This window comes from Oxyura jamaicensis, chromosome 5 (genome assembly GCF_011077185.1).
Source record: "Oxyura jamaicensis isolate SHBP4307 breed ruddy duck chromosome 5, BPBGC_Ojam_1.0, whole genome shotgun sequence".
Taxonomy (NCBI): Eukaryota; Metazoa; Chordata; class Aves; order Anseriformes; family Anatidae; genus Oxyura; species Oxyura jamaicensis.
In genome coordinates, this window is record NC_048897.1 from 46,315,597 (window position 1) to 46,342,261 (window position 26,665).

The 26,665-nt window shown below is 46.8% G+C and overlaps 1 protein-coding gene across 2 annotated transcripts in view; it reads right to left on the reverse strand.

Annotated features, from left to right (window-relative positions):
* Positions 1 to 17,615: 17,615 nt before the first annotated feature.
* Positions 17,616 to 26,665, reverse strand: part of NUDT14 (nudix hydrolase 14) — a 60,957-nt gene continuing 51,907 nt past the window's right edge. For both annotated transcript variants that reach the window (XM_035328244.1, XM_035328245.1), the window contains exon 5: positions 17,616 to 19,211. In XM_035328244.1, the coding sequence (XP_035184135.1) occupies positions 18,971 to 19,211 (241 nt within the window). In that variant the 3' untranslated portion in view covers positions 17,616 to 18,970. The remainder of the gene's footprint in view (positions 19,212 to 26,665) is intronic.

Genomic DNA, 26,665 nt, shown 5'->3' on the forward strand with positions numbered 1-26,665 from the left:
ATCAAATGCAAACAGCATCAACATGCAAACACCCTTCAGCATCTCGCCTTGGTTTGGATTGTAGCAATACCCAGGTCACCATTATAAATACAGATATGAACCGCTGTGGCTCCACAGAGCATTAGGTTAAACTGCAGCAGCTCAAGGAGCACCGGGCGGTGTGAGGAAGGAGAGGCCACCAGCCAGTCATCTCTTCTGGAGACTGAGAAGCCTGAAGGTGACACCTGTGTGGCTTGGCACAGTGGCCTGGGTGCCAAAGCAGTAGAGTGGTGTGACACCCTGCCTGGATGTAACAGCCCAGGCCAGTAACCCATCTCCAGGCTCCTTAGCTCCATCTGTGCTGAGTTTCACCCAAACCAACCCTTCCCACCCCTCCCTGCCAGCAGCTCACTCCTGCCCTGCTCCACCAACATGGCCATCAGGGCCTGGTGAGAACAAGCATTGGAGATCAGGTTTGGCTGTGGAGAAACAGCACTTTTTCTTGTGGGGGCCCCCCCCCCCCCCCCCGTGTTGTTTTACAGCTGGATGAGCCTCCTGGGCTGGCTCACAGCAATGCCTCGCAGGCAGGTAGGGATGAGGCGAGGAGAGGTGTGGGGATGCCAGGGGCCTACAGCACTCCTGGGAGGGCACTTCACCCGCTGCATCTCAGCACAGGTGGCCGGAGCAGCTTCTGGTAAAGCAGAGCCCAACTGCCTCCAGTGGGCTCTTGATTAAGCCATTATGCCTGTGACTAATTACTTAAATATCTGCTTTGCTTCTTATGTTCTCTTAAGAGGCTCCTGCTCTGGAGCTGACTCACAAGCGAGCAGGTGTTGCTGGCACAGGCAGCACGTGCTCAGTTTCCATCCCTGCCCAGGCCCACAGCCCCAGTGCACCTCCTCCAGCCGTGGTGTGGGACCTCACCCCCGGCATTGGCCTTTGGGTCCCCGTCAGGTCCTGGAGGCAAGCGTGACCCACTCCTGTTTCACACCTGGGCCACAAGTGGGGCCACTTCTCCCTCACAAACTCCTTCGGATGGGCACTGTCCCGCCTCCTCTTCCACAGCCACTGTGTGTCCTCTGTGGTGCTCCAGGGCCTGACAGGAGGCAACTATTCAGCGTGGACCTGTCCTGCTGCTGGTGCAGCCAAGTGGAATGAGGCTCTGAAGGAGCTCACAACACCCAAAGACCAGCTCAGGAGAAAACCAGCAATTTGATTGCCTGTTATACCTCTCAATGAGGAAGAAAGGGATTTGTGAAGTACAAGGGAGTCTGCCATCAGAAAACACAGCGTTTCCATCCAGAAACTGCTTCATCATATCCATGATGTGTCTAATTGTGAAGACATCTCCATTTTCAGTGCTGAGCACTGCATGGAAGGGGTTATGGTGTCGGGGCTGGGGATAGGGTAGGCCTGTGAACAAATTGGTCAGCTGCAGGACAGGCAAGAGAAGCGGGTTTCGCTGCAGCTGTTACAGCACTGACAAATGAATCTGCCCTCTTAACCAAGTCAGCCTTTCTTAAGGAAATGACAGAAGGGGCCAAACTCACACAATGCTGCAATGCAATAATCACTGGAGCACTTGTTTGAAAATTGCAGGTTTGCATTATCGGAGAGCAGAATAATTTGGCAGCCTCAGCACTGTGTATGCAGCACGCTCCATGCACCAAGGCAAGGCAGGGGCTCCAGAGCCGAACCTCACTTTGTATTTAGGGAGAGGTCAAGGAGAAAACCAAGGGAGGAGGTTGCATTTCCTAGAGTGAGGCATGGGTAAGGAGTTCTTGGCTGCGGTGCTGTCACAGAGTTCATCCTCCGCCTTGCCACAAAGCCCTGCCATGATGAGTACATGATTTGGGGTGCCATGGGAGAAGAGGGCAGATGACCATTTGTCATGCATTCACTTTCTTTTCATCGTCATTCCCTCGGTGGCCCATGTGTCTCATCCCCATGTGGCAGCTCTGTCCATCTCTGGAGAAGACAAGGACAGGTTGTGGAAGTGACAAATGCTGCCCAAACAGATTCCTGATTGCTCCACCTGGGTGCTGGCTTTGATGTGCTGGGGCCAAAATGTGACAACCCAACTGCTTCCCATGCCGTGCTGCAGCTCAGGAGCTACAGCTGCTCTGGAGCCCCCGCCAGCAGCTTGCCAGCCTTGCTCTGCCCTCCCAGCTATCCCTGCAGCACGGCAAAACGTCACCGCAGAGAGCTCTGTAGCTGGAAGAGCAGTCGCCTGTCTGCAAGGACCTCACACCACGTTATTAACGTTTTGTGGCAAGAAAAACATCACTGGGAAAGACTTTCCTCCCCAGCGCAGGGGCACGGCTGCGCTCTGCATCGGGGCTGTACTGAGCCAGTCAGCGGATCTATACAATTTCCAGACCCGTTCCTTGCTTGTCCTTAGCCTCGGAGAGCAGATGCAGCACCACTGAGCTCATTCCTGCTTTTCCTTCCATATTAGGCAGACCCCTAAGTGTCGTGCCCTTCGCAGAGCTAACATGATCTTCAGATAGCAGCAGATGGCACTCGACGGCTTGTGTTGTGTCCGCGATGCCTCGCGCACGTTTCACCCTTCTCTAGGGCTTCAATTCCCCCCTCAGCATTGCACCCCACTGCGTCTTCACTTGGGTGCCACTGCTGGAGCGTGTCCTGTCTCATGTTTGAAGATACCTGGCTGTTGCCTGTCAACACGGGCTCCCAGTGAGTGGGTACCACTTGGATCATGCTACTGATGCTGTGGAGAAATGGTCCCCCAACCTTCCCCTTCCAACCTTCCCCTTCACCAAACTGATGAAAGACAGCAGAATGACTGAAAGATGACATCTCTCCTTTGCTCGCCTTGGCCTCTGCTGGAGCCTTCTCCTCCTCCCTCCTGCGCCACTGGGCTGCAGTGGGGTGAGCTCATCCACTTGCAGAGGGTCAGCCCTCACCAACCCACCTGGTGCTCGTGCTGCTAAATATACCGAGGGTGAGTGGCACCGGCAAGCACATCTAATTGTTGTGCAGTAGATTTTTACAGTAGATGTCTCGTGCTGTTTTACCACAGTAGTCATTTGAGAGGGAGCACGCACAGGATAAAAGCCTTGGAGATGCCTTACAGGCACTTGTCTGTACCAAGTGAAACTCGTACAGAAACTCATCCTGGGAGCAGTTGGATTTTGAGCCATTGCAAATGTTTGAAATATCTACACAACATATTTATCTTAGCTTGTGGCTTTAGCACTTAGCGTGTTCTGCAGTCTGTAACCGTGGCGTGGGGCTTCTGCCTCTGCTTGGCAGAAGAAATGGCCTGGCGATCACTTTTGTGTGATTAATGTAACCAAACAAGTGTGTGCACAAAGGGGGCAAGGCATTGCTCGTGCGACCCCGCCAACCTGGCAGTCAGTCTGGATCAGGAGCAATGATTTATTTTCTGGTGGGCAGATAGATGAAATGTACCTTAATGCACAGAGAAGTGACTTAACCCCAGGTATGCAAAAACAAGGGGTTGATTTTATGTGGCTGATCTCTTCAAATGAGTCCATCATTTTGGCACTTGGTATAAACCAGAAGATCGGAAACAATGGACGTGCTTGATAACAAAGAGTAGATTACATGGGTCACCTTCTTGGGCTGAAACCCCTCCACCTATGTGGTTCATCCTTATTCCCCAGCTGCTCAGGGACCAATTCCTCATGCAGGACCATGGCAAAGGCCAGTGGTGTAGCTCCCTGTGCCTCCTTTGCAGGCCTTGCCAGCCCCCACCATCCTCTGACTTTGCACTCTCATTTCTGAGGGCTCCTGCCTTTGGCACCCACTTATTCAGAGCCTGGGCAGAACATCACTGCTACCTGCCAAACTCTGTCTTCCCCAATTACAGGGGCACGGTGGTGGCACCCCAAGGCCTTCCCGCCTGTTGGGGAGGTTGTTTCATATCTCTGACTACACCATACATAATGCCAACAAGGCTAACTTCAACGTGTGTGCTGTGCGAGGAGGAACAAACTTAGATTTGGGACAGTGCTCAGACATTTGTGCTTTCCCCTCCCATCACAGAGCAGCCTTTGCAGCTAAGGGGAGAAGGTGTGCACTTAGCTCATAAAAATAAACAGTGTTCTCTGCTGCATTCCTGGACGTAATGTTTGCAGATCTGATATTCACTTGTGCCGCTCCGGCAAGCATTAGTTGGCTCAAATACTAAATATTTACATAGCGTGTGTCACGTGCAGACTGCGAGGAGGGAAGGCATCATTGCTCCCACTTACAGGGGAGTTAAGTGACTTGTCCATGGCTGCTCTGGAAAGACCCTAGCAGGACCTACAAGTGAGCAGAGCCCTGGGCACAGGACCGCTCTCTTGCCCAGGGATCTTGGGAGCTGCCGTTTTGGGGGAAGGAGCAATAAGGAATTCAATACGGGCAGCTGGGTAAAGCTTCGAGTGCCCCATGGAAAACCAAGCCCCTGCGGGCACCGTGGCATCACAGACACACACGGCTTAATTTCACATGGGACGTGGTGCCAGAGTGTTTGAAGAAGCAGCAGCTGCCCCCTAACTCCAGAAATGATATGGGCTTCTGAGAAAATTCGTCTCTTCCAGGCGGCGTGGCAAACAAATTGTTGCTCTTTCTGTTGACAACAAGCCATAAATTATCCTGTTATATAAAAGGGACTGGCAGCCTGAGGAGCTGTGCCCCAGCCAGATAGCAGGGGGCTTGTTTTAGCAGGGAGGGGCAAAATCCTCGTGTTTACGGGAGATGCCCCCATTTTACCCAGGTTGCTGCCCAGCAGCCTGCTGGCCTTCTATAGGTTTCTACAGTAAAGGTCGCATAGATGGCTTGAGGATAACTCACCCCCTTTGCTGCATGTCATGCGAATGGAGCTGAAAGTCTCTCAGGACTGCTCGTCTCCTGCATGTTTATTTTATTCAGTGGTATCATGTCAGTGTGTCTGCCTAAATATAGCTTCTGTGAAGAGCATTTCTAAGTTTCCTGTTACAGTTTCACTCGCAGTTACCTTACAGTAAATGGAGGAAAATCAATGTAATCTCCATTACACGCCACATCTAAATGTGCCTTGCTGGAAATTCTGCCCGGATCGATTCTCTTCTCATGGAAACCATGCGCCCTGTCTGTCCCCCTTTTTTTATTGGAATAAACCACAGTTTTATCATTTAAAAACCTTCGCTCTCCTTTCTCTGATGCACTGTGCAGATAAGTCTCTGGTAGGAACTGACAGAGCAGAAACCATGGAGTCCCTGGACAGAGTTGCAACTGCAAAGCCCGGATCAATTGACTCTGTGTGGCATTTGGACATGACCATTTCTGCAGCTTCTGCAGAGTAAATTGAGCAGAAGGGTCAAATTCAAGGTAATCTCTGAATAGCAATCAGAGCTTGCTTTTGTCCTTTACAGACTAGATGATCCCATAAGTTGCAAGAAAATGATTGCTTTAAGAATATATTCCCTTCACCGTGGTGTTTAAACACAGCTCTTTCACCTGTCCCTTCCAGTGACATGGATCTACAGATACACAGAAGAAATACTATTATCATATCCCTGCGGTGTCAGTGTCAGTCAGTCTCCAGTAAACAATCAGGGCTATAAAATGATCCAACAGATGTTCTGCTGGAGAGGAGTAGTCCGAAATAGAAAGTCTAAAAATACACCCGCAGGGCCAAATCACACCCTCGCTTTTCTGCCAGGCTCTGCCATTTCTGGCCCACAATTGGCTCCCGGGCTCCAAGCGTAGGCATTGTCGCGGCCACCAGCACACGCTGGGCATGGGCAGGACGGGGGGACATGGCTACCTGGGGCCCAATGGTGGCCACCACGGGGACCGTCATGGTCCTAAACCCGTGCCTGTCAAGTTTAGTGCGGTTATTTTTTGCCCCTCAAATACCTCAGTAATCCAACATCAGGGGCTCTGCCAGTGCTAACAGACTTTCAGAAATGGTGCGTATTGGTATATATATTTTAAAGACTTGGACTTGAGGTAGAAATTAATACCCGGAGGGGTGCTGTTGGTCTGTGTGATAAGCAAAATGTTGAAGCCTCAGCTGTTGGAGGTAGGGAAGTGAGCGGGTTATGGCAGAGGAGGATCAAGGCACGTGCAGCTGACAGCTCTGTGTTGCTTGTGGTAAGCTGGGTCCAGAGCTGGGGCTCCTGCACTCCTTTTGTAGGTCCCCAGTCCCTGTGTCCAGCAGAGATATTTCATCAAGAGATTTTTTCTTTTTTCCTTGCTTCTACAGCCTGAGCCAAAAGGATAGCACAGAGCCCGGGGGGGGGGAGGGGGGAGGGGGGGGTAGTAAGAAGCAGCTCTACATAATAATGGCTATCGAAACCTGGAGACAAGTGCAGGATTGCTTTGTATTTCTTTGAAAGAAAGTGTCTCAGGGATATCTACTCTGCAGAGAAGAGTGCTGCAGGACCCTAGAGACCAGCGACCACCAGGTCCTCAGGGGTTTGTTGCAGCAAGTGAGGAGCAGGTGACACCAGTCATTTCGGCCTCCGGTTGTGCTGTGATCCTATCAGACCTCGTGAGCCAAACACGATGAGGCCACAGCAGCAGCTGGCTGGGAGATTTCCAGGAAAAAGCAGCAAGCAAGCAGTCTTTACAATCCTGGCCTCACAAACCCAACACTGCTCAGATCAGGGCCCGTGCGAGGAAATGTGGGCATTTCAGGCATAAAAACCTGACGTTTGGGGTCAGCACAAAGACCCCCAGCCCAGCCCAGCTCTGTGACATGGCCTGGGCTGGAATTAGCATTTCCCAGTTCTGTCAGTAGTGTTTATTTGGTTGTTGAGAGGTTGTTTATTCTGCTCGGCCTTCCACTGTGTCTTCTGCTTGGCCTACCACAGGACAGCGCTGCTTGGGCCTGACCCAGCGCTTGAGCAGAAACAAAACCTGCACAGCCAGAAAGGAGGGACTGCATCAGAGGACGGGGGAGAAGCAGAAAAAGGTCCTGGGAAAGGGAAAAACATTCTACTCTGATCTCCAGAGGCGAGCAGCCACCTTGATAAGGAGCGGCGATGGCTGGGGAAGCCCCAGTAGCTTCCCTCAGTGCTGGCTTGATGGGATGGTGTGGAGGATGCCTGCAGCTGGCACCAGGGATATCCCCATGACCTGGGCTGGGCTGCCTTGTCTGTCCAGCCCACTTCTCGGGCAGCAGAAATGCAGATTTAGGCCTGTGGACATTTGCCCACAGGAGTTTTTCACCCTTGATCCTCCCTATCTCTAGGGGTGCAAAAACAACCCCATGTCCCTAAGCTTGGGATGAGATGGGGGCCAGAGGCTCAGCAGCCCTCTGCAGGCCTTGCCCCAGCAAGTGCTGATTGCTTGTTCCACAACATTAGCAGACAAATTGATGGGGTCACAGCATCCCCCCTTCCCTATTGCCTTTGCCAGGTGGTGAAAACACTTGTGTCAGCTCAGAGACCAAACCACAGGATGCCATCTCTGTGTGGTCATACAGGAGCTACCAAAGCCATTGAGGTGGCTTTGCAAGGGACCTCATCTAGAAGGTGATGCCCAGAAGTGTCCCATGGCATGTCTCAACTGCCCCCACCCTCCGTCCAGTGCCTTCCTGAGGTGTGCACACGCAGTGCTGACAGGGATGCTCATCTTCCTCTGTGGAAAAAAAATAATATAACCAGAGCAAGTTTCAGGGGTTGCTTGGTCTGTGTGCATTGTTTTATTGTTTTCTGAAAGGACGCAAACATCTCTAATTTTTCACTGATTCTTTTTTTTTTCTTTCTTTCTTTTTCTTTTTCTTTTTTTTTTTTCCAGTTTTACAGAGACTTCAGGCTAAACTCAGTTACTCTAGCAGGAATGCTTATTGCTTCAGCTTCCCGACGTGGGTTAAAATCAGTAATGTTAAAGTTTATTTTAAACACTTTAGTTTATCAAAGCAATTTTCTCAGCATTCCTGTCAGTTTTTTCAATGTTATTTGCAATGCATTAGGTGTAGTAAAAGAGTGTTTCACAATCCCATTTGCTTTGAAAGCCCTTTCTAGCAAACCCTGCAATGAGGATATAATTCATTTGATGACCTTGGTCGAAAACAAACACAGGCCCCAAGGTGCAGCATGTGCAAAGGAGCTGATACACTCGCAGGTTTTGTTAAAACAAAGTTTTTGTGTGTCGCTGTCCTGCTGAAGCTGGCTGGCCTTGTGTATACCCAGCAGCACAGCTGTTGCTAGCTGGGAAATCAGCTATTTCTTTGGCTCATTTTGAAACCATGAAATATCTTTATGCTTTTAAATAAAGCCCCCGCCTGGTAAATTGCTCTGCCCATGAGCTGATGTTTGCAAACGCATTATGCCATTATCAGCTGAATAAATGCATGTGCAAAGTTGCTCACGTGCAGAACCTGAAAGGGATGACCAGACATTTTTACAGGTAGAAAGAATTTGGAGGAGGCAAGCTGGGTGAATAAATTTTGATGCACAAGCTCTGCAGTAAGTCCTGTAATGAAAGGGCAGTTGGGTTTTACATGTGTGGCATCCTCCTGTGCTGCAGACCAGCCCAAGAGGTGCAAAACAAGGTTTAAGAAGCTGATTCACAGCTGCTGCAGACTCACCGCGGCCATGGAAGTTGAAGCCATACAGGGAGCAGGTTGTGAAATATCCCCCCACTTCTGAAAATCAGGTCAGCTCTCGGGTGCCGACTGTGGCATTAAAAGTCTAATTTTAGGCTCCTGGCTTCTGAAAGCATCCCTGTACATGCTCAGCTCCTCTGCCAAGCTTCTGTAGGCTGGAGGGGAAATTTGCATCAGGGAGGTTTTACTGACTGCACAACAAGTTGGGAATAAGAAAATAAGATGCAGCAACACATGCAAAAGAGTCAGAATTGGTTATTTTGTTTCTCAGCACAGTTTTGGGGCCAAACCCCTCCTCGCTGCAGGCTGCTGCTGCGTCCTGGACCAGGGGTCCAAGTGCCAGGAGCTGCATGTGGAAACCAAACCGAAGCCCAGCCCGCAGGCACATGGTCAGTGTGAGCAGCACCATGCTGCTGACCCTGATGTTCCATCCTCATCTGCTGTAGGCTGAGAGGAAGCTGGGGGCCACAGAAAAAGAGAGGTGGGAGCAGGAAAGGATGGTGGTAGCTGTGGTGAAGGAGGGGCGGCTGCTTGCCACCCTGCACCCCTGCTTTCACATACAGAGCTGATACTCTGAGCTGACCCCTGGGTTATCTGAGGATGCAGATTAGCTAAGTACTTGTTTGCAAAGGACAGTTCTTTTACAGTGGTGTGAGTTATCTGAGATGCAGGCTATATGCATGAAAATACAATACTTTGAGCTCCTCAATTCAAAGCACTGTGATGTGATAGTGAGATACATATTATAGGGTCTTAAATCATGTCTACAGCACTGATTACAAATCCCATAGTCCTGCCTCAGCATGCACCAGGATCAGGGCCAGACCTGGAAAAGATTCTTTGGAGATGGACAATTCAAGTGCTCCAAATTCCTGCTCAGACCCTGGGAGAGGCTTTTGCTTAGGTGCTACCTTCATTTTCCCTCTCCAAACCTTCCAGCTTGGAGGAAACCTGTGTCACTGGTAGAGGAGGCTCTTCAGATGTTTGGGACACAATGGTGATATCCAGTCACCGTCACCCCTGCATGTGCTTTTGCCAAGGGACTTCTGCCTCTCCTGTGATTGTGGAGGCTCAGCCAGGAGCTGAGCTACCTCCTGGGATGATCTTCAGAGGACATGATTTTTAATATTACCATCATATATAAATGGCCATATTACTTTGCCATAAGCTCTGCTCTTTTGTGTTGCTTTTGGGGTGAAATCCATGGGATGTTTGAGGCAACTGCTCCAAGAGGATCCAGAGAGGACAGGTAAGGAAGGTGCCATAGGCAACAGAACCAATCCATGGAGAAAAGTTAAGCAGCCCTGCTGAGCCCTTCCATGAGGACACCAACACAGACCCACACACGGAGATTGTTTTCAGCAGCTGTGTTTTCAGAGACATGTTTCTAATGGAGAGCAAAGCACTCAGATTTGAATATAGTTTTTTTCCCCAAGCATCCCTGAGAAAACCCAAAATGTCTGAGGCTCAATACTGCTAAAGACATGCTCTTTTTTAAACAAGCCTTTCTTAAAGAAGCCTCAGTTGGTGTGCTGAAGATGAATGTAGATAGGGAAGCTAATTAGTTTGCTACCTACAGCTACCAATATCAAACTTGGGGAGAGGGTGGTTGTTTCACCCGACTCTGCAGCTCTAAAGAGGAAATAATGGACATGCATTGCAAGCAAGGATTGCTGGGGTAGCCTCGAGCCAGGGTTGCTGATAAGCAGTGGGGTTTTAGGGCAGGAAGACAACATCTCGCTGCAGGCAGTCACCAACAGATGCTGGAGACACTTTCCTGACCAGAAAAAGGTCCTGGGGGGAACTCAGAGACAGGTGTGATCCTGGAGAGAGGAAAGAGCAATTTCTCTGCACGTTTCCCTCCCCGTACCCTTGTTCTGCTCTGCTCCATGGTCAGAAGTCCTGGAAACCCTGCACGTGCTCCTTTTCCTCAACAGCAGATCTTGTGTTCAGTGTTGACAGTTCCTTGTAAGCCGGACACATAGCTTCAGGATCTGTGCCAAAACAATCAAGTCAAAGAAAAATGATGCTATCTTCCCGTGTGGTGTACGTCAGCACAGCTCCTTTTCTGTCCACAACGCATCTGTATTTACTTCCATCCAAACCTGTTTGGCCCCAAGGCTGCAGATAGAGCTGTATCATTTCCAGCAGGACAGTGAGCAGCTGAAAAGTTCCCTGGAGCTCTCCTGATTTCAGAGGAGGCCTCTTGCTGCGGGGGGGCGGGGGGGGGGGGGGGGGGAGGGGCCGGGGGGGGGGCCCCCGATTTAAAAAAAAAAAAAAAAAACAACTCACAAAACCTAGAAGGATTAGGCCACCATCTTTCATCACTGCAGTGTGGGACACCCAGACCTTTATTGGTGGTAGCTGGAGAAGGATCTTCAGTTGAAATGGGCAGCAATGCGACCAAGGTTCCTAAAGTCATCTCCTGATGACCACACTGGAGTCACAGAGCAATGGGACCGCTCCTGCTGGTGTGACTTGGTTGTTTTACCACACCGACAGCTGAGGCTTTTGTGCTGAAGGACCTGGAGAAGATACTGCTGTCTGAAAGCCTTGCAACCTTCAGGCAGAGCAGCAGAGCAAGGCCAGGGGAGCCTGTGAGGGACAGCGATGGGCTGAGGGGGACCCAGGGCCCTGTGGCACCGAGCACTCCCCTCACGGCCCTGCCCACAAGGCACCCGTGGCCCCTTTCCGCCAGCACTGCAAATCAGCTGTATGATAGATTCAGCGTAAAAAAACATCAGCTTAACTGGATACCCACACACAGCTTACTGAGGAAGGCTCCATCCTGAAAAAGAGACTTTTAAATGCAGCTTGGTTTAACCCTGGCTCGTGCAGAGTGCAGCGGCAAAGCCCCCGCTGACGGCTGTGAGCAAAATGAGAGCTTTCGGCTCCTGCGTCTATAATTAGACTGAGCAGAAGGCAAAATATTCCATTATGACAACTTCGGAGTTGAAAGAAATAGGTCTTAGCAGATGTTGATTTGCAGGATAAACAAATTAATTCGACTCAGTTTAGTCCCCTCTGCCGTTCGAGTCCTTTGTTCCTTGATTTAAAGTGTCAAATACAGCTCTCCTGCTGCACGCATGACAAAAGCCAGGACAGACACATAAATCTGCAAATAGAAAATACATCCAGTATCCCTGTAGGTCTGTTGGTTTTGTCTATCGTCCTTTAGCCTTGAGGACCTTGGCTTTTACCCAGGGCTGCTGTTCTACAGAGAAAAACTCCATTTTCAAAGCTTTAACAGCTTGCAAGTGAAATGATTGCCTTTGATGCCGAGATCTCCCAGGATTACGGTGCTGTATTAGGTTGTACCGAATAAGCAGATTGAGCTTTCTCAATTTAAATTCCCAGTCTCCAAATTTTAGGGGGGGAGGGAGATGCTTTCTCTGCCCCACCGCATGCAGGGCCTGCCCTCGAGCCTGCTGCCGAGCTGAGCAACACCTCCTGGCACCCTGGGGGCGAGTGCCTGGGCTGGGTGGTCCCGTGCCATAAATCACAGCCGCTACAGGCACTCTCCGGCATCCTATCCCGCTTAAAATGATGTCCCTTGTAAAAGGCTCATTTGTGAGATGGTTTGGGGAGGGAATCAGGCCCACACACCCAGAGCTGGGTGCTGAGTCCCTCCCTGTCCGCATGGCAAAGTCCTCCAGGCTGGGGCTTTCCTTGGAGGACTGGAAAGCCAAAGCCCATGAAGTGTGTTAAATGCAGACAGCTTGGAAATGAGTTCACCTGAAAGCAACAAGCAAATAAATTAGTACGGTGCTCTTTCTGAAAAGTTGAGCTTGGGTTTAAAGGACTTCGGCTCCTTTAGAGGTCTTGCAGAGGTCTGTGGCTCCTCTGACTTCCAGGTTTAGACCGAGGCATAATTCAGCCCTTTTAATAATTAAAAGGCATTTGAGTCTTCTTAGCCCAAAGGAGAAGATAAGCAGCTTTCTGAGTACTAAAACTCTGGCTGGCTTTATAAGGGGCATTAGTGCAATAGTCTTTCTGTGTTCAGTAAGAGGAATATCAGTGTACAGACAGGCTTAGAGAAATAATCTAATATTTTATTGTTCAGCATTTACATTTCTTCCAATACCCAGCCACCCATAATCAGGGCAAAGGGAAAGGAGTATTTTGTGGAGGGGGTCCTGAGCCCCCAGAGCATGTGGTGGGGCCCTGCCCAGCACCAGTCCCTGCTCCCAGACCTGTCTGCTTCTGGGGACCCAGCCCCACCAAAGCCTCCTTCTGCATAAAGTATCTAAATCTATTACCTGAGGAATGAAGCAGCCCTCATTTTTGCATCCAGAACAAATGCTCTGTGTTAACTCTATGCTGCCACGTGCGTACCTCAGTGTGCTTTGTGAAGCCAGCGAGGACAAGCCAGCTCCTGAAGCACCACCAGTCCTGCAACGAGCAGCAGCCAGCCACAACCCCAGGCTGCAGGCAGGTCCGCGGCGACACTCTCTGACCTCTTCCAGAAGCAGGACCTCCCAGAACAACATGTTTTACTACGAAACAATTTTACTATGTAAAAATGAGTCACTTTGTTTAGTATTAAACCACTTGCATTGCATGTTTACATCTTCTCCCTCCCTGCTGAGTTGCAGGCTGCAGGTGGCAGGAGAAGTGATGCAAGGTTGTCCTGAGCGTGGTGGAGCTTGGAGGCCGGGGCTGCGGGATGTGCTGGTGCCTCTGCCCCGTGGGGCTGTGCTCCCAGTAACATCCTTAACCTCATCCCGGAGCTCCTGCCTCGTCCAGTCCCAACCTCTGCAGCCCAACCTGGGACACAGCAGTGCCGGGTGGTGGGCAAAGGCCGGAGCCCCTGAAATGGGCAGCCGGTTGCATAAACCCTGTTTCTCTGGAAAAGCAGCTAAAAATAGCCAGGGGAGATGTGCCATGGGCTGCACGCTCTTGGTGCCAGGCTTGTTTTATATTGCAGCAGCGCTGGGACTGCAGCCCAGGCTGGGCACAACACCAGCGCCGAGGGCAGGCCTCAAGATGGGCACCTTTGTTAGGTCTGGAGAGGTAACGAGGCGGATCGGGGAGGTCTCAGTTTCTTTATCCCCTGTAAGAAGGTTTGTGCCATAAGACGATACCGTGCTGCAGAGCAGTCTGGTCAAGTGGAAATCAACACTGGCTAAGTAAACGCTGATCATCCTGCTTAGAGACTTGAATTAAAAAGCTTTGCCAATCAGCCTTGATTGATAGAAGAAGGACAGGGCATTAGGATCAGGCACAGGGCTTTGGGAGGCAGGACCATACCTCCATTTTTTTTTTTTTTGCTATAGCAGAGCTATATCGGTAACTGCAGAATATTTACACATCACTTTCGCCAGCAAGAAAATTTAAAAAAAAAGAAAAAAAAAAAAAAGAAAAAAAAATCTACACATTAGTGTCCATCCAGGAGCTAAATCTTCTGCTGCAGGGCTGTCACAGCTGTGATGAGTACAACAGCCGAGGTCACTCAGTGCTGGGCTGTGTAAGAGCCCCTCGATCCAGATCTTATTCTTTGGGTGCCTTGGCATTGCTTTGTCTGTGCTCATCTGGGATCAACGCGTGGAGGAGCAGTGGCAGCAGAAGCAAGGGCAGCGGAGCCTCTGTGTCCTGGGGAGGCCAGTGGGGAGCATTGCGCCTGTTAAGTCCCCCACCTTCATACCGAATAGAGAAGAAAAGCATAGCATGGATTTGCAAGACGTCTGGTTTCATTCTCCTGATTCCCTTGCAGCACCCCGAAACCCCAGGGCAGGAGCCCAAAGGAGGAGGTTACGAAAGGAGCCGCAGGTTATCGCTGCAAGTGCATTCCTACGGGGCCGGGCAGCCAAGGCTGCTTTCGGAAAGCCCGGGAGCTGTTTGCACAGTGCCTGCCGCTTGTCCCAAGAACATTTCTTAAATTGTTTCTAGCGCTTTCGAGTGCTTGGTTGCACCTTGTCGGGTTATTTCACCGATTGCTGCACGAGCTAAAGTGCTCTGGAGTTGGCTGCCGGCATGATCGCCGCAATGTTTTGCTCTTGTAAAACGATTAAATCATGTTAATGCTACTGTTAAATGCTCCAGTCATCACACCTGCAGCCCCGTATCGAAGCACAGTGGGCACAGGCAGAGCCGGGGCCTTTTGTTTAAAGGAGGCTGGGGCATGAGGGAAGCCGTTCATTGATGATGGTTGATGAACGTCTCCACATGGCTTGTTACCAGCCCATTTTCATCCTAACCAAGTGTCCAAAATTTTTTTTCGGAGCACTACTGCTTTTGAATGTTTTATGAGAGACCAAAGCCAGCACAGGATATTACATCCTCTACCAGCAAAGCCATACAGGGCAGGGTTTAATAAGTCCATGATCGTGTTTCCATTTCTGAGGCAGGCCGGAGAGCTCTGAGCACCACAAGTCTGGGCTGTTCAGCTATGGTCTGATTTCTGCCTCGTAATTTATCTGGAGAGCAATTAAAGCCCTTGTAAAAATGTGTTCCCAATTACAGAGCGAGACTGGCTCTGAAGGATTATACAAATCGAGGGGTAACATTCGCAGCAGCGCAGAAGGATTTGTACGGACATCTTTTTGCTTTTCATCAAGCAAAGCCACGCGTGGCCCAGCGGGATGGAAAACTGCCATGGGGCACCTGACCTGCAGCCTTCCTTACCTCAAATGTGAATTTGGCTTGGGGCTGGGGGCTCTGGGGGCTCCACCTCGCTGCTGCATTGCCTCCAGAGAGCCTTTTGGAGAGGCTGAGCCCAAACAGGGGCTGTAAATCATGGTTAATGCCGGCTGGGCCGCTCAGCAGCAGTCCTGGGACTGCAGAGATGGGGCTGTCCCCTGCCCGGGAGCTGCAAGCCCACCCTGTGTGCACGGGCCTCATCCTGACCCCTGTGAAGCCGCTCCACGCTTCAGGCACTGGCTGCGAGCGGCTTCCAGCGAGGGCGTTAATCTGCCACAGCCTCCCTCGCCACGCGCAGGGGACCGGCGGCACGGGGGGCACAGCGGGGGCCGCGCAGCCAGACTTTTATGGCCACAAAGGCCAAGTCGCACCTGCTGACGGTTGTGAATAGACTTGCAGACAGCACCAGGTGTGCCATTTCAACAGATTTCACAACTGGGTGTGCCTTTCATCTATGTATAGAGCTCCGGCGAGGGGGATGAAGCCTGCTCGGCGATTGTCCTAATTTAGCAAAAATCCTATTTGGCCGGTGGGTCGCCCTGCTCTGGCCGCGCGTGTATTTCAGGAGCAATTATATCGGTTGCCCTTGGCCTGGCCCTGGCCCTGCGGGGAGTCGGGGCACGCCGCTTTTGTCCTTGGCGGGGAGGGATGGTAATGAGGCGGCGGGCGAAAAGGCCAGCGGCCGCCTGCCAGGGGAGCGGGGCCACGGCAGGAGCATCCCCGCTGCTGGGGCACCCCCTCCCCGCAACCCCAGTGGTTCATCTGTCAGCCCTTTAGAGAAGGCATTTTTATTGTATCACTACTCGCAGGAGTAGCTCGGGGCTCGTAATTGATTATTTTACAACCTTCCCAATAAAGAAGAACAACAAAAAAAATGTCATCCGTATACCTGCGAGTTGCTGGTGATGTCTTTTCTGCCATCTCATAGCGAGCCTGACAGCGACTTTACATCCCAATTTTATAATTTCAGGCTTCATTAGAAGCCTGATTCATAATTTCATTAGATTATCTCTATACCAAAGCCATATCAAAAAGATTAAAGAGATGCTAAGACTTGTTTTCTAAACGCAGACCGATCGATGCTGCTCAGTAGAAGGAAGACGCTGAGCTCACGGGGAAGGATGGATGAGATCAGATGTGACTTTTGCACAGTAGTCATCACCAGCAAGCGAGGAAAGGCTGAGGGAGCTGCCCGGCTCAGCCCTGAAGGCTGAGGGGGATCTGATCAATGTGCAAGTTTCTGAAGGGAGGGTGTCAGGAAGATGGGACCGGACTCTTCTCAGCATTGCCCAGCAGTCGGATGAGAGGCAACGGGCACAAACCAGAACACAGGAGGCTCCGTCTGAACACAGCAAAACACTTCGTAACTGCAAGGATGACGGAGTACTGGTGTAGGATGCCCAGAGAGGCTGTGGAGTCTCATTCCCCAGGGATATTTAAAAGCCACCTGGGCACAACCCTGTGCTAGGGGACCCCGCTTGAGCAGGGTGCTGTACCAGGTCCCTCTAGACATCCCTTCCAACCTCAGCCATCCTGTGAAATGGGGACTCTTTTATTCCAAACTGCAGGCTCTCCATGGCCATGTATATGTGTGGTGGCACGTCTGAAGGATGTATCTAAAACGCAGACGTGATTTCAAGATTCCATTAGAAGCACTTTTCTCCTGCCTGGGCTTGGCTGATGTATATCAGATTTGCTCTAATTATGATCTTTGAAATGAGCCCTGATGAGAGAAGTGGTATCTGAATTGCCCTGGCTGTATTTTTTATATGAATCATTTTCCATTTGGAAAAAAGTTCAAGCCCTTTCTCCTGCATTTTCAAACCTTCCTAATTACTTACAAAAATCGCCACCAAAATTGACAGGGAAGAAGGAAAAGGATGACAATACTTTTGTATTTAATACTGCACAGCCCAACACCAGGCACACCCATGCTCTGTGTGCATCACATTGCATTGCTTCTGTCTGATGACCGCCTCCAGGGAGGGACGGACTGCTCTGGTGATGGGCAGCAGCCCTTCTGCTTTGGGCTGGATTTTGACAAATCCAGCAGCGCCCTCCCTCCTATCCCAACACACACACACTTGGAAGCAAGACATTATTTATTATCCATATTCTACGAGCTTTTAAATGCCTCAGCAGCAATCAGGGCACATCGTACCAAGCCCTGTAAGGATGCAGAGCAGTGCAGACCCCGCCCTAAAACACCTTCTAATGTAAATACAGCAGACAGACGAGATCTATTTACTTTTCACAATAACTTGGCTGTCGGCTCTGTGGACCAGGCACAGCTCTGTGCGATGTGTCTGCACTCTCATAGAGAGGTGTCTGACTGCCACACACCGTGACTGCTCCTGCTCCCGTGACTCTCCAATGAGCTTTCCTCCCTCTCAGCAGAACAAGCAAGTACCAGTTTTAAAGGCTTTTGATTTATGCATTTCTTTCTTAAACACCACTTTAGATCCGCAGCAATTTCAGATCACCTGGCGGATCGCTTCCAGCTGATCTGCGCTGCGTTTATCCCAGCCACTATGTGAAAGTTTGCACATTCCTGGTGCTCGGCGTCTAAAAATACTTGGTAGCACTACAAGCACAGATAATGTAGTCACCCTAATTAACATTAACTCAATGAATTGCATAAACAACTGCATAATTAAATGTCCAGACTTGATTCTCTCTCATTCATGCTATTAACAGTTTTTCACATGACAAATCGTCCACATCTAAACCATGCTGATAGGATAATATATGTTCTAATTAGACCACTTTATTAAATCAAATTGCGTTGCTCAGTGTGTCTGTGCAGGATGCACGGCCTTCGATGTAAACTGCACAAATGATGATAAAGCCTCCCATTAAAGCACTTCCGATGGCTGGATTTCACGGAGCGCTATCTAAGAGGTAAGTCCCATTCTTCCCCTTTTGGCGATAGGGAATCCGAGACCACAGAACACCTCCGAGAAATCAGTTATATGAGTCACCTCGGAGTCAAATGAAAAGAATTTGGCCTCTCAAGTCCCGCTCTAGATGACAAAGTTTGATCTAATTAAGCAACTATTATCCATACAACAAACAAAGAAGCATGTGTTCCCGTCGGAGCCCCCATCATTCATCCCCATCCCGGCTGCTCAGCATTCTAGCGGGCGCAAACAGAAGTACATAGCCTTACAGCTGGTCTATTGTGCGAACGACACATTAGCAGAAGGATTTACAGACATGTTTGCTTATGAAATAAAGGTTTGCATGTTCAGAAATGCAAATGTTTTCTCTGGTACGGGAGATACACACCGCAGAGAAAGCTGCTCCCTGGAAGCTGTGCAGAGCTCAACAACATAGGATATCTGTAACTAGTTTGCTTCCTCCCCCCCCCAAAAAAAAAACATTAGGAGAAACATCTATGAGAACTAGAGTGAATACACAGCTACCAGACCCTACAGACAACAGCAAGAGGCTGGAATATCAGCTGCACTGAAGCCCTGAGTATCTCTTCAAAATAGTGGTAGAGCATTGCCATAGAAAAAGAGAAGAGGGCACATTTATTAGCTTTTGAGTGAGAATCAACATTTGCCTCTCAGAGACAAACCCTGGTCCCAGAGACGCCCACTACTGTTCTGCTAGTGATGGAAACTGGGTGAGGATTTTACTTCAGATTTCATTCAAATTTATTTTGAGAAAGATTTGAGAACTCTGTGGTGAGTTGAGCTGATCAAGGCAGGCAGATTTGCAGTTTTTTGTACCCACAACCAGCAAGAAAGCTTGTCTCAAAGTCACAGTGCTTTGATCTTATTTTTTTGGCAGCTTGGGTGCTATGTTGGTTTGGAACCACATGAAGCTGAAGATGACGCCCATCGTCTTCGGGAAAGACTCATCATAAGCAAACTTCATGGAGTCTTCTAAAGGTATTTCTACAACTTCTATCAGCTCTCCTTCCTCAGGCTGGCCACCTCCTTCACCAGTTCTCATCTGGTCTGTTACTTCTGCGTAAAATAACGTCTGCCTAGAACCTGTCACACCAACTCCAGACCTGGAAAAAAGCAGAGGAAACTTTGTTTTAGATAAAAATATGGTAGCTAGAAATCTGGAAACCTGGATCCTTAACTTGCACCCCTAAGCAATGCCAAAATACGTCCTTACCCTCTGTTAATATAATTGATTGCAACTTTCATGCTGAAGTATCAACACTTTTGAACACAGCTGCATACGAAATGCTTCTGTCTTCAAATACATTCTGCAACTTTGGGAAAATGATAGCTTGAGGGAAAATGATAAACCTTTTTTGAAATTGATGAACAGTTGTTCTACATATATTGAAGTCAACAAAAGTTTTTTTTCATTCGATCTTGGTGAGAACAGGACTGCGCCATGACCCGCAGAGATCTACGAACAACAGAATTAAACTCCTCAGTGTATCTGTATGCTATTACACTACATTCGTTTACTTGTTTTTACACAAATATTTAGAGTTTTTACTTAAGAAGATTACGTCCATTCACAGCTGGAGTCCTCTACTCATGGAATGGATACAAGAATAGAAAGGCAGGCAGAGAGTCTTTCTCTATCCTTCCTGAACTTTAGCCTTGACCCAAATGGACCACTGTAAGCACGCATGTATCTGAAATAATTCAGTCTCCCTGCTAAATTTATTACAGTGGATTTAATTATTTTAGATTACATAGCCTTTCTTCAGTTAGACCACTTGCTGTGCATTATACTTCTTATTTGTTAATCCTCTATTTCCTTAGGACAATTTCATGTAGATATTTTAAAATAAGGGATGAGAACATAATCCACTCATTTAGTCCTTCCAAAAAAAAATCACTTTGTAATTGCAAATTCTTCATTTTGTATGATTGCAAGTGACTTTTCATATTGAAGCTGGATCCAAAGTTCACTGAAGCTATGAATCAAGCGTTAGAGAAAGATGAAAAATTAGCTTCTAAATTACTATACACACAGAGGATTCTAAGATTTGTAGCAGTGTTATTATCCTAGAGTGTGCATCCATGCTTACCCAATCATCAGTCAGCTAGGTTTCCCAGCTAATCCAACATAAATCACTCTATACCAGAAGGTCATCATTTGTCTCTCAGTTTTCTAAGAATGCTGACAGTTATTCTGTTTGGTCAATTAGTAGTGATTATTCAAGTTGATTTCTTACACCAATATACACCTCATTTTTTAAACATAGAATAGGGAGTGAAAAAGTGAATTATTTTCCTAAAACCACTACTGATGCACTCTGCAAATTTGGGCAAGGCATTTCACCCCTCCAAGATCGTTCTTCTATTCCTAAGAAGTGCTAGAGAAACTTAAGCATCTTTCACACTTCCAAGGACTCAGAATGAAGTCTACTATGTGATTTCTTTTATTCTGGGCTCACCACTACAGTTCAGTGTTCGTAGTGCTTTTTTTGATACACGCTTTAAGTCCCAAAACACAACCTACTAGCATGCATGTGGCCAGACTAACAATTTTCCCCTTCTCTTCCACTCTCACCAAAGCACACAGCCTTCTTCCTCAGTCAGTCTGATTTAGTACTTTTTTCCCCTAAGGACCTCTTTCTGCAGCCACTGTTCCTGGTGCTTATATGCCATTAGGATGACTATCAAAGATGGTCTGCCAATAACAAAACCATCCGGGGCTGACAGACATCTCCAGACCATGCCACCAGCACTCGATCAAATGTCCTCTGCCCCAAGCCATGCTCCCTTTCCCCTGCTCTTATAGGGGAAGCTGCCTGGCAGAGCAATGCCATCCATCAGCCGTGCTGACACTCATCCTGCCATACCAAAGACTCGACCAGCCGACAGCACAGCACAAACGCAGTCTCTGAAAGCAGCAGGAGTTGCACCCTGGGCCCACCGTGCTGCCTTAATCATCCTAACCTCAGTACAAAAGTAAGGTAGGCTCCTCTTTCGTCAAGTTGCTATCAGCAACCAGCTGGCAGAAGTTGGAATGCCATGTTTTATGCTAATGTGCTATCGGTCCTCTCTCTGCTGTGGGGATGACGCCACACTTTACCACGTTCTCCTCGTGTTAAAATGCAATGCATTTTCTTGGTATTATCAAGCAATAATATATGATGTTAAAGAGCAACACTGGAAATACTGATGAAGAGCAGACAGATCCCTTTCAGAGCCCATCACTGCTGGCCATTTGTGCTCTGGTCATTCAGTGCACGATCTGCCCCAGCTTATTCACCTTGTTATCTGCCACTGGCCACTGAACCATGTGCTGCCCATTCCTCACTTCTGGAGTTCTGCCCATGCAAGGAGTCTCACTGACAGTACATATTTTGATGAAATAGTACAGCGTTTGTTCACTTTTTGGCTCTTTTCCTTCTTTTCTTGTGTGAGCAGTCAGAAAGGATTTTATTTTTCTTAATCAATTGGAGAGCCAGATCTGTTTTCCTTTCTATACAGCAATACTTTTTCTTCTATTGTTTCTGCAAGAATTGCATTTTTAGTAGTAAAATAAACATAGGAAGCCTGGGGTTCAGCAATTGTTCTTTGGTAACTGATACTAAGAAATAAAAAGCAAATGTTAATTTATACTGCAAAATTTCCAACATAGAAAATACAGCTTGCTACAGGTACTATAAAAAAGGACAGGATCATGCATAATATATTTAAAGTTATGTTATTTCTGCTAAGTATCAAATCTGAACTTCATCTGGGGTGCCCCACCTGGAGAATGAAGATGCTCTTAAATGGACCCCTGTCCACTTGATATTATGCATAGGTTACATACAAAAAACATAGAGACTTTATTTAAGAAGCTCTTCTATAAGAACTTTTTAGCTTGAGTATTTACAGTATAAATCTCCTGCTATACCACCTGTGACCGTTTACTTAGGAAATAGCTGCAGCTGTGGAAATCACAGGAGTTCACTTTTCACACATCTTTTCTTTAAAGGAAAAGAAAAATGCTTGCTGTGTGGCTATCCCTTAAGACTCAATTTCTTGTCACTGTAGCTCAGACAGCATTGAGCGATTTCAATATGCTGTTATTTCATCGTGTTCTTTACTCATCTGACACTTATAATAAACCAGCACTGCTTTTCTTATGAACTGAACACACCAAGAGTGGCTACTATACTGAATACACTTTAAAAGATGAAAGCACTGGACATCAAAGTCTTTCTTTGTTACGATGCCCAGAGTTACAGCTGGTTCAAGTGGGGTTTCTCCATGTAGGCTGGCATATCATTTGCCATGGAAATCAATGAAAAATTTGCAATAATACATAATCAAGACAGGACACAGCCACATGTTCATCCTTTCTTATTTGATTACCTACCTTCTTCTGGCGCAACTTTGCTGTGTGTTATGCATTAGAGGCTAGTAAGAACTTCCAAATGAGCTTTGAATAAAATCAAAGAGTGCTGGTATTAATATTCATGCTATTCTATTCTACTTTTGCCCCAGAACAGCACACTTGACATTTCTAAGACTACTTATAATCCCCTCACTATTTAGATCGGTAACTTTGGAGACTGGTGTATTACATTATTTATGCACATATTCACCGCATTTGTTGTCTAACTACATGACTATTTCAACCTCTTCAGTAATAGGTTGACACAGGAACATCCTGTAATGCATAAAAAAAGACCTTTCTATTGAATATTTCTTAATCTAAATAGTCTGGCTTACTCTGCTACTTTTTGAACGGACCCATGTGGAATGCCCTTTACTAAATTAAACATCTTCCAATATTGCCTACTGCTGTCTTTCACATTTCCGGACTCTTAGACATTTCTAGATTCTGCCTGTCCTTAGAAAATTGTCAAAAACAACAACAAAAACCAAATCCTGGTGCTATTGCCAATCCATTTGTCTTAGTACCTTTGTTTTTTATAGAAATGAAAAGTTAGCAGGTCTGTTGCTTTGAAGCCAATCTAAGTCTCCATCTGGATGAAGTAATAAAGCTTTTTAAAATATACTTTTGAAAATGTGTATACATTTCAGCAGAGGGAGGAAGAGAGGGAAGTGAGAGAAAATCAGTCTGCCTGCTAAAGAGGCAACAGGCTACAATTATGTTCTCAGTATGCTTTCAGGTTTATCTGCCACGAGAAACTTCCTATACTTTTGCACAATTGTTTGCACTTTCTGAGCCCTTTGTTTGAGTAACATTGATGTGCCTTTATTCATGGTTTTATTACTTCTGCTTACTGCTAACTTCTTCCTCTATCCTGAGTCTGTGACATATGTTACTCTTTTCCCTAGTATTTCACACTACAAATAAAATGCTTTTGGTCTAAAATGAGTCACCTATTAACAGATTACAGCTATATTCATTAGCTTTGCATCTGTGAAAATCACAGAGGTCAGCACACACGGACCGCAAGTGATGAGTTTCACCCTGGGAAAACCACCCCCTGACAAACGTGTCCCCCCTTCCAGCACCTCTGGGGGAGGGCAAGCAGGGTCTGAACTCGCAGCACTGCCCCACAGCAGGACTTAAAGCTTCAGTCTCACTCCGTAAGCTTAGCACCGAGCTGCCCGGATCAGGCATGGCATGGCTCGTACCGACCCAGACCTACTCCACCTGGCTTGACTCAGCTCACTGTTCCAGATGTATTTTGACGTGCCTGCCTCTCCTTTACCACTGTGGGACAAATGCAAATGATCTATACAAAACACAGCTCTGATTTACCTGTCCCTTTATCATGAGGATACTCTGAGAAGTTCATAGTTATTTCAATTAACAGCTACGTGGCTGACAGAGACTCTTTGTCAAATCATTAGGGCTTAAGCTCACAAACCCTTTAACTTCGACAGATAGACTTAAAATTAAAATCTTTAGTAGTAAACTTTAAGTATTGCTTCGGAGATGGTAAGAAACCTCCAGTACCTTTGACAGCAGCAAGTCTAAGAATGTAAGCACGTCAAACTGAGGATACCGAAGCCGTATGGTTTTCATCACAACAGTAACTTCAATTTAAGTTTAACACATCAAAATCAGACTGTGTGCTGCTGTCCCACATTTCACTTTATTAAAATGCCCAAATACTGTGATCAAACCATGCTTTCGAACCTATGGGCAATGCACTTGTAGGCAACAGCACAGCAGAGATGCAGTTTGTGCAAAGTGCTTTTCCTCACCTCCTGCCCAGGGGTGGGACTGGGTGGCAGGACAAGGCTGTAAGGAGGGTGTTTTATCTCTACTTCCCTCTCAGACCAGGGAAACACAAGAGACAGATTGTCACTGCAATCTGTCTTTGAAGCACAGCAATAGCAGCTATCACAAAGTCTTTGTTTAGCTCTTCCCTTTCATCAAATACATGAGGAAATATGCAGCACCTGAAACGGAGCTCACAAAATGGGACTTTTCATTCCTCAAGTCTAAGTTCATAAGCATAAAATATATATTTTGATTAGAGTTGGGTGGCAGAATCATAGTGCTTTAAAAAAACATCTAGTAGTTCCCACAAGCTACAAGAGATTAAGTCCACCTCCTATGAATGCCTATGCTCATTAACAGAGAGTTTCAGCTTCAAATTCTTCTGTACACACACAAACACATTTGTAAGCAGGGTCAAAATTCAAAGTGTGTACTCAAGTTTAACTTCCCCTTTTCTCTTGTGCAGGTACTCATCTATGCAAATCAATGTTTACATTCAATATTTTAATTTGAAGGAACAGACAAACATCTATGCCAAAATAATCAGGATTCATACTGTGCTCCTCTGCTGAAAGGTAGACAACAAAAACTAACTTGTAATTGGGAAGATGTATTAGTTAAACTCAGATTTCTGACAGCCAGTAATTAAATCTCGCATCTTTTCATATTTAATAGATTATATAAAACTACTTTTATATGCCCTTGTTAACACAGAAATACATGTTTTGGTTTTAATCTAACGTAGCAAATGTGAAAAACCTTAATGCAATGTATCTATTTATAAAATGTTAACCATTTGGATGCAGTATTTGGATATATAGTGAATTCATAGTTCAAGTTTACATATAAATGTGACACAAATCTCTGATCAAGATCTATTTAGGCATGCCCCATGTAAACTGATGAACAGTGACATGCAGCTCCTATTGTCACTTCTTAGGACCTTTGTACAGTTCTGACATTATAAGCAGCAGGTGCAGGAAAAAAGCAGAGAAGTAATTAACATAAAATTATATTACATTATGCCATCACCCAACAGGTGTACTAGCAGGTGATCTTTCTAATTATAATGCACTCCAGCATTTTGAAGGCCGTTATTCTTTCTACATAATAACCTGTGAATACAAACCATTTTTACCTCATTGCACAGGGACTAATAGCCGTAGCACGGTAATTGGAACATCCAATATTAATTCTGTGAATACCCTCCTTTGTTGTATACTTTTGGAAAAAATTCAAATGTAGGAAGATTAAAGTAAGTACCTATGTTAATATAGGTAGGTCCTTAAACTAATCCATCTGAATTTTTTACAGCAGGGCTGAGAAACTGCAGATCCTATTGTATCCAATTCATATCCAAGAGTTTGTACAACCAGTGAGAGAAAAGGAAGATGCGATGAAAAGGAAAGGAAGATGAACCAGAAGCTCTAAGTAACCTTTTTCCTGACGCTCTAACATATTATCAAAGTCCAAATCATTTTGTAAATACTCCTCAAGATGACCAAACATTTTGAGAACTAGAAGAAAATACTGTAAGTATCGATGACAATTTTTATAACAACATCTTTAGTAATTACAACAACAACAACATATTTCTCTGTCCCTGTCTTGTAATGAAACAAGTCCCAAGGAAGATAGCTGTAAATATTTCAACATAAGAAACTAACTGAAAGCTGAATTCCATGTGGGATTCAAACCAAAAACTGCTGGGATGTGATGACAGAAATAAAATTTGTTTTATCTGATATACAAGTAAGGCTAGCTCCCTTTCAAATTTTTGCATTTAAGAAACCAGAACCAGAGTAAAGCTCATAGATTTGTTTTAGAGCTTTTAAAAATGAACAGTTTCACCGACAACCATTTTCACGAAGCCCCAGTTGACAGTTACACAGCAGAATTAGCACCTACCATCCATTCAAGTTTTGACTTGAAGCCGTACGCATAGCTGACGAGAACCCGGCACAGCCCTAAGTGTCAAAACTATCATGATGGAAAATGACGTCTCCAAAAGTGGATTCGTTGCTGACAGAACAGAAAGAAGCCACCTTACTGTAAGGTGAACATGAGGCTACTCACTTTGTGCCAGTTACAAAAGTTGCAATTTTTGCAGCCATGCTGCGAAGAGGAAACTCATCACAAGGGTGAAAGCTATAACATTTTTCAGAATGATTCCTGCCTCCATCTACACAGGTGAACCACGTACATTCAAATCCAGTTTCTGGTTGGCATAACTCTATCATAGGATCAGATATTTCTGATTTTCAAAAATGTGAGTCCTCTGATCTCCTGCAATCAAGCCCCTCTTAATATATTTGTCTTTCTCACGCTCTGCCTCCAATCTAGCCTCTTTCG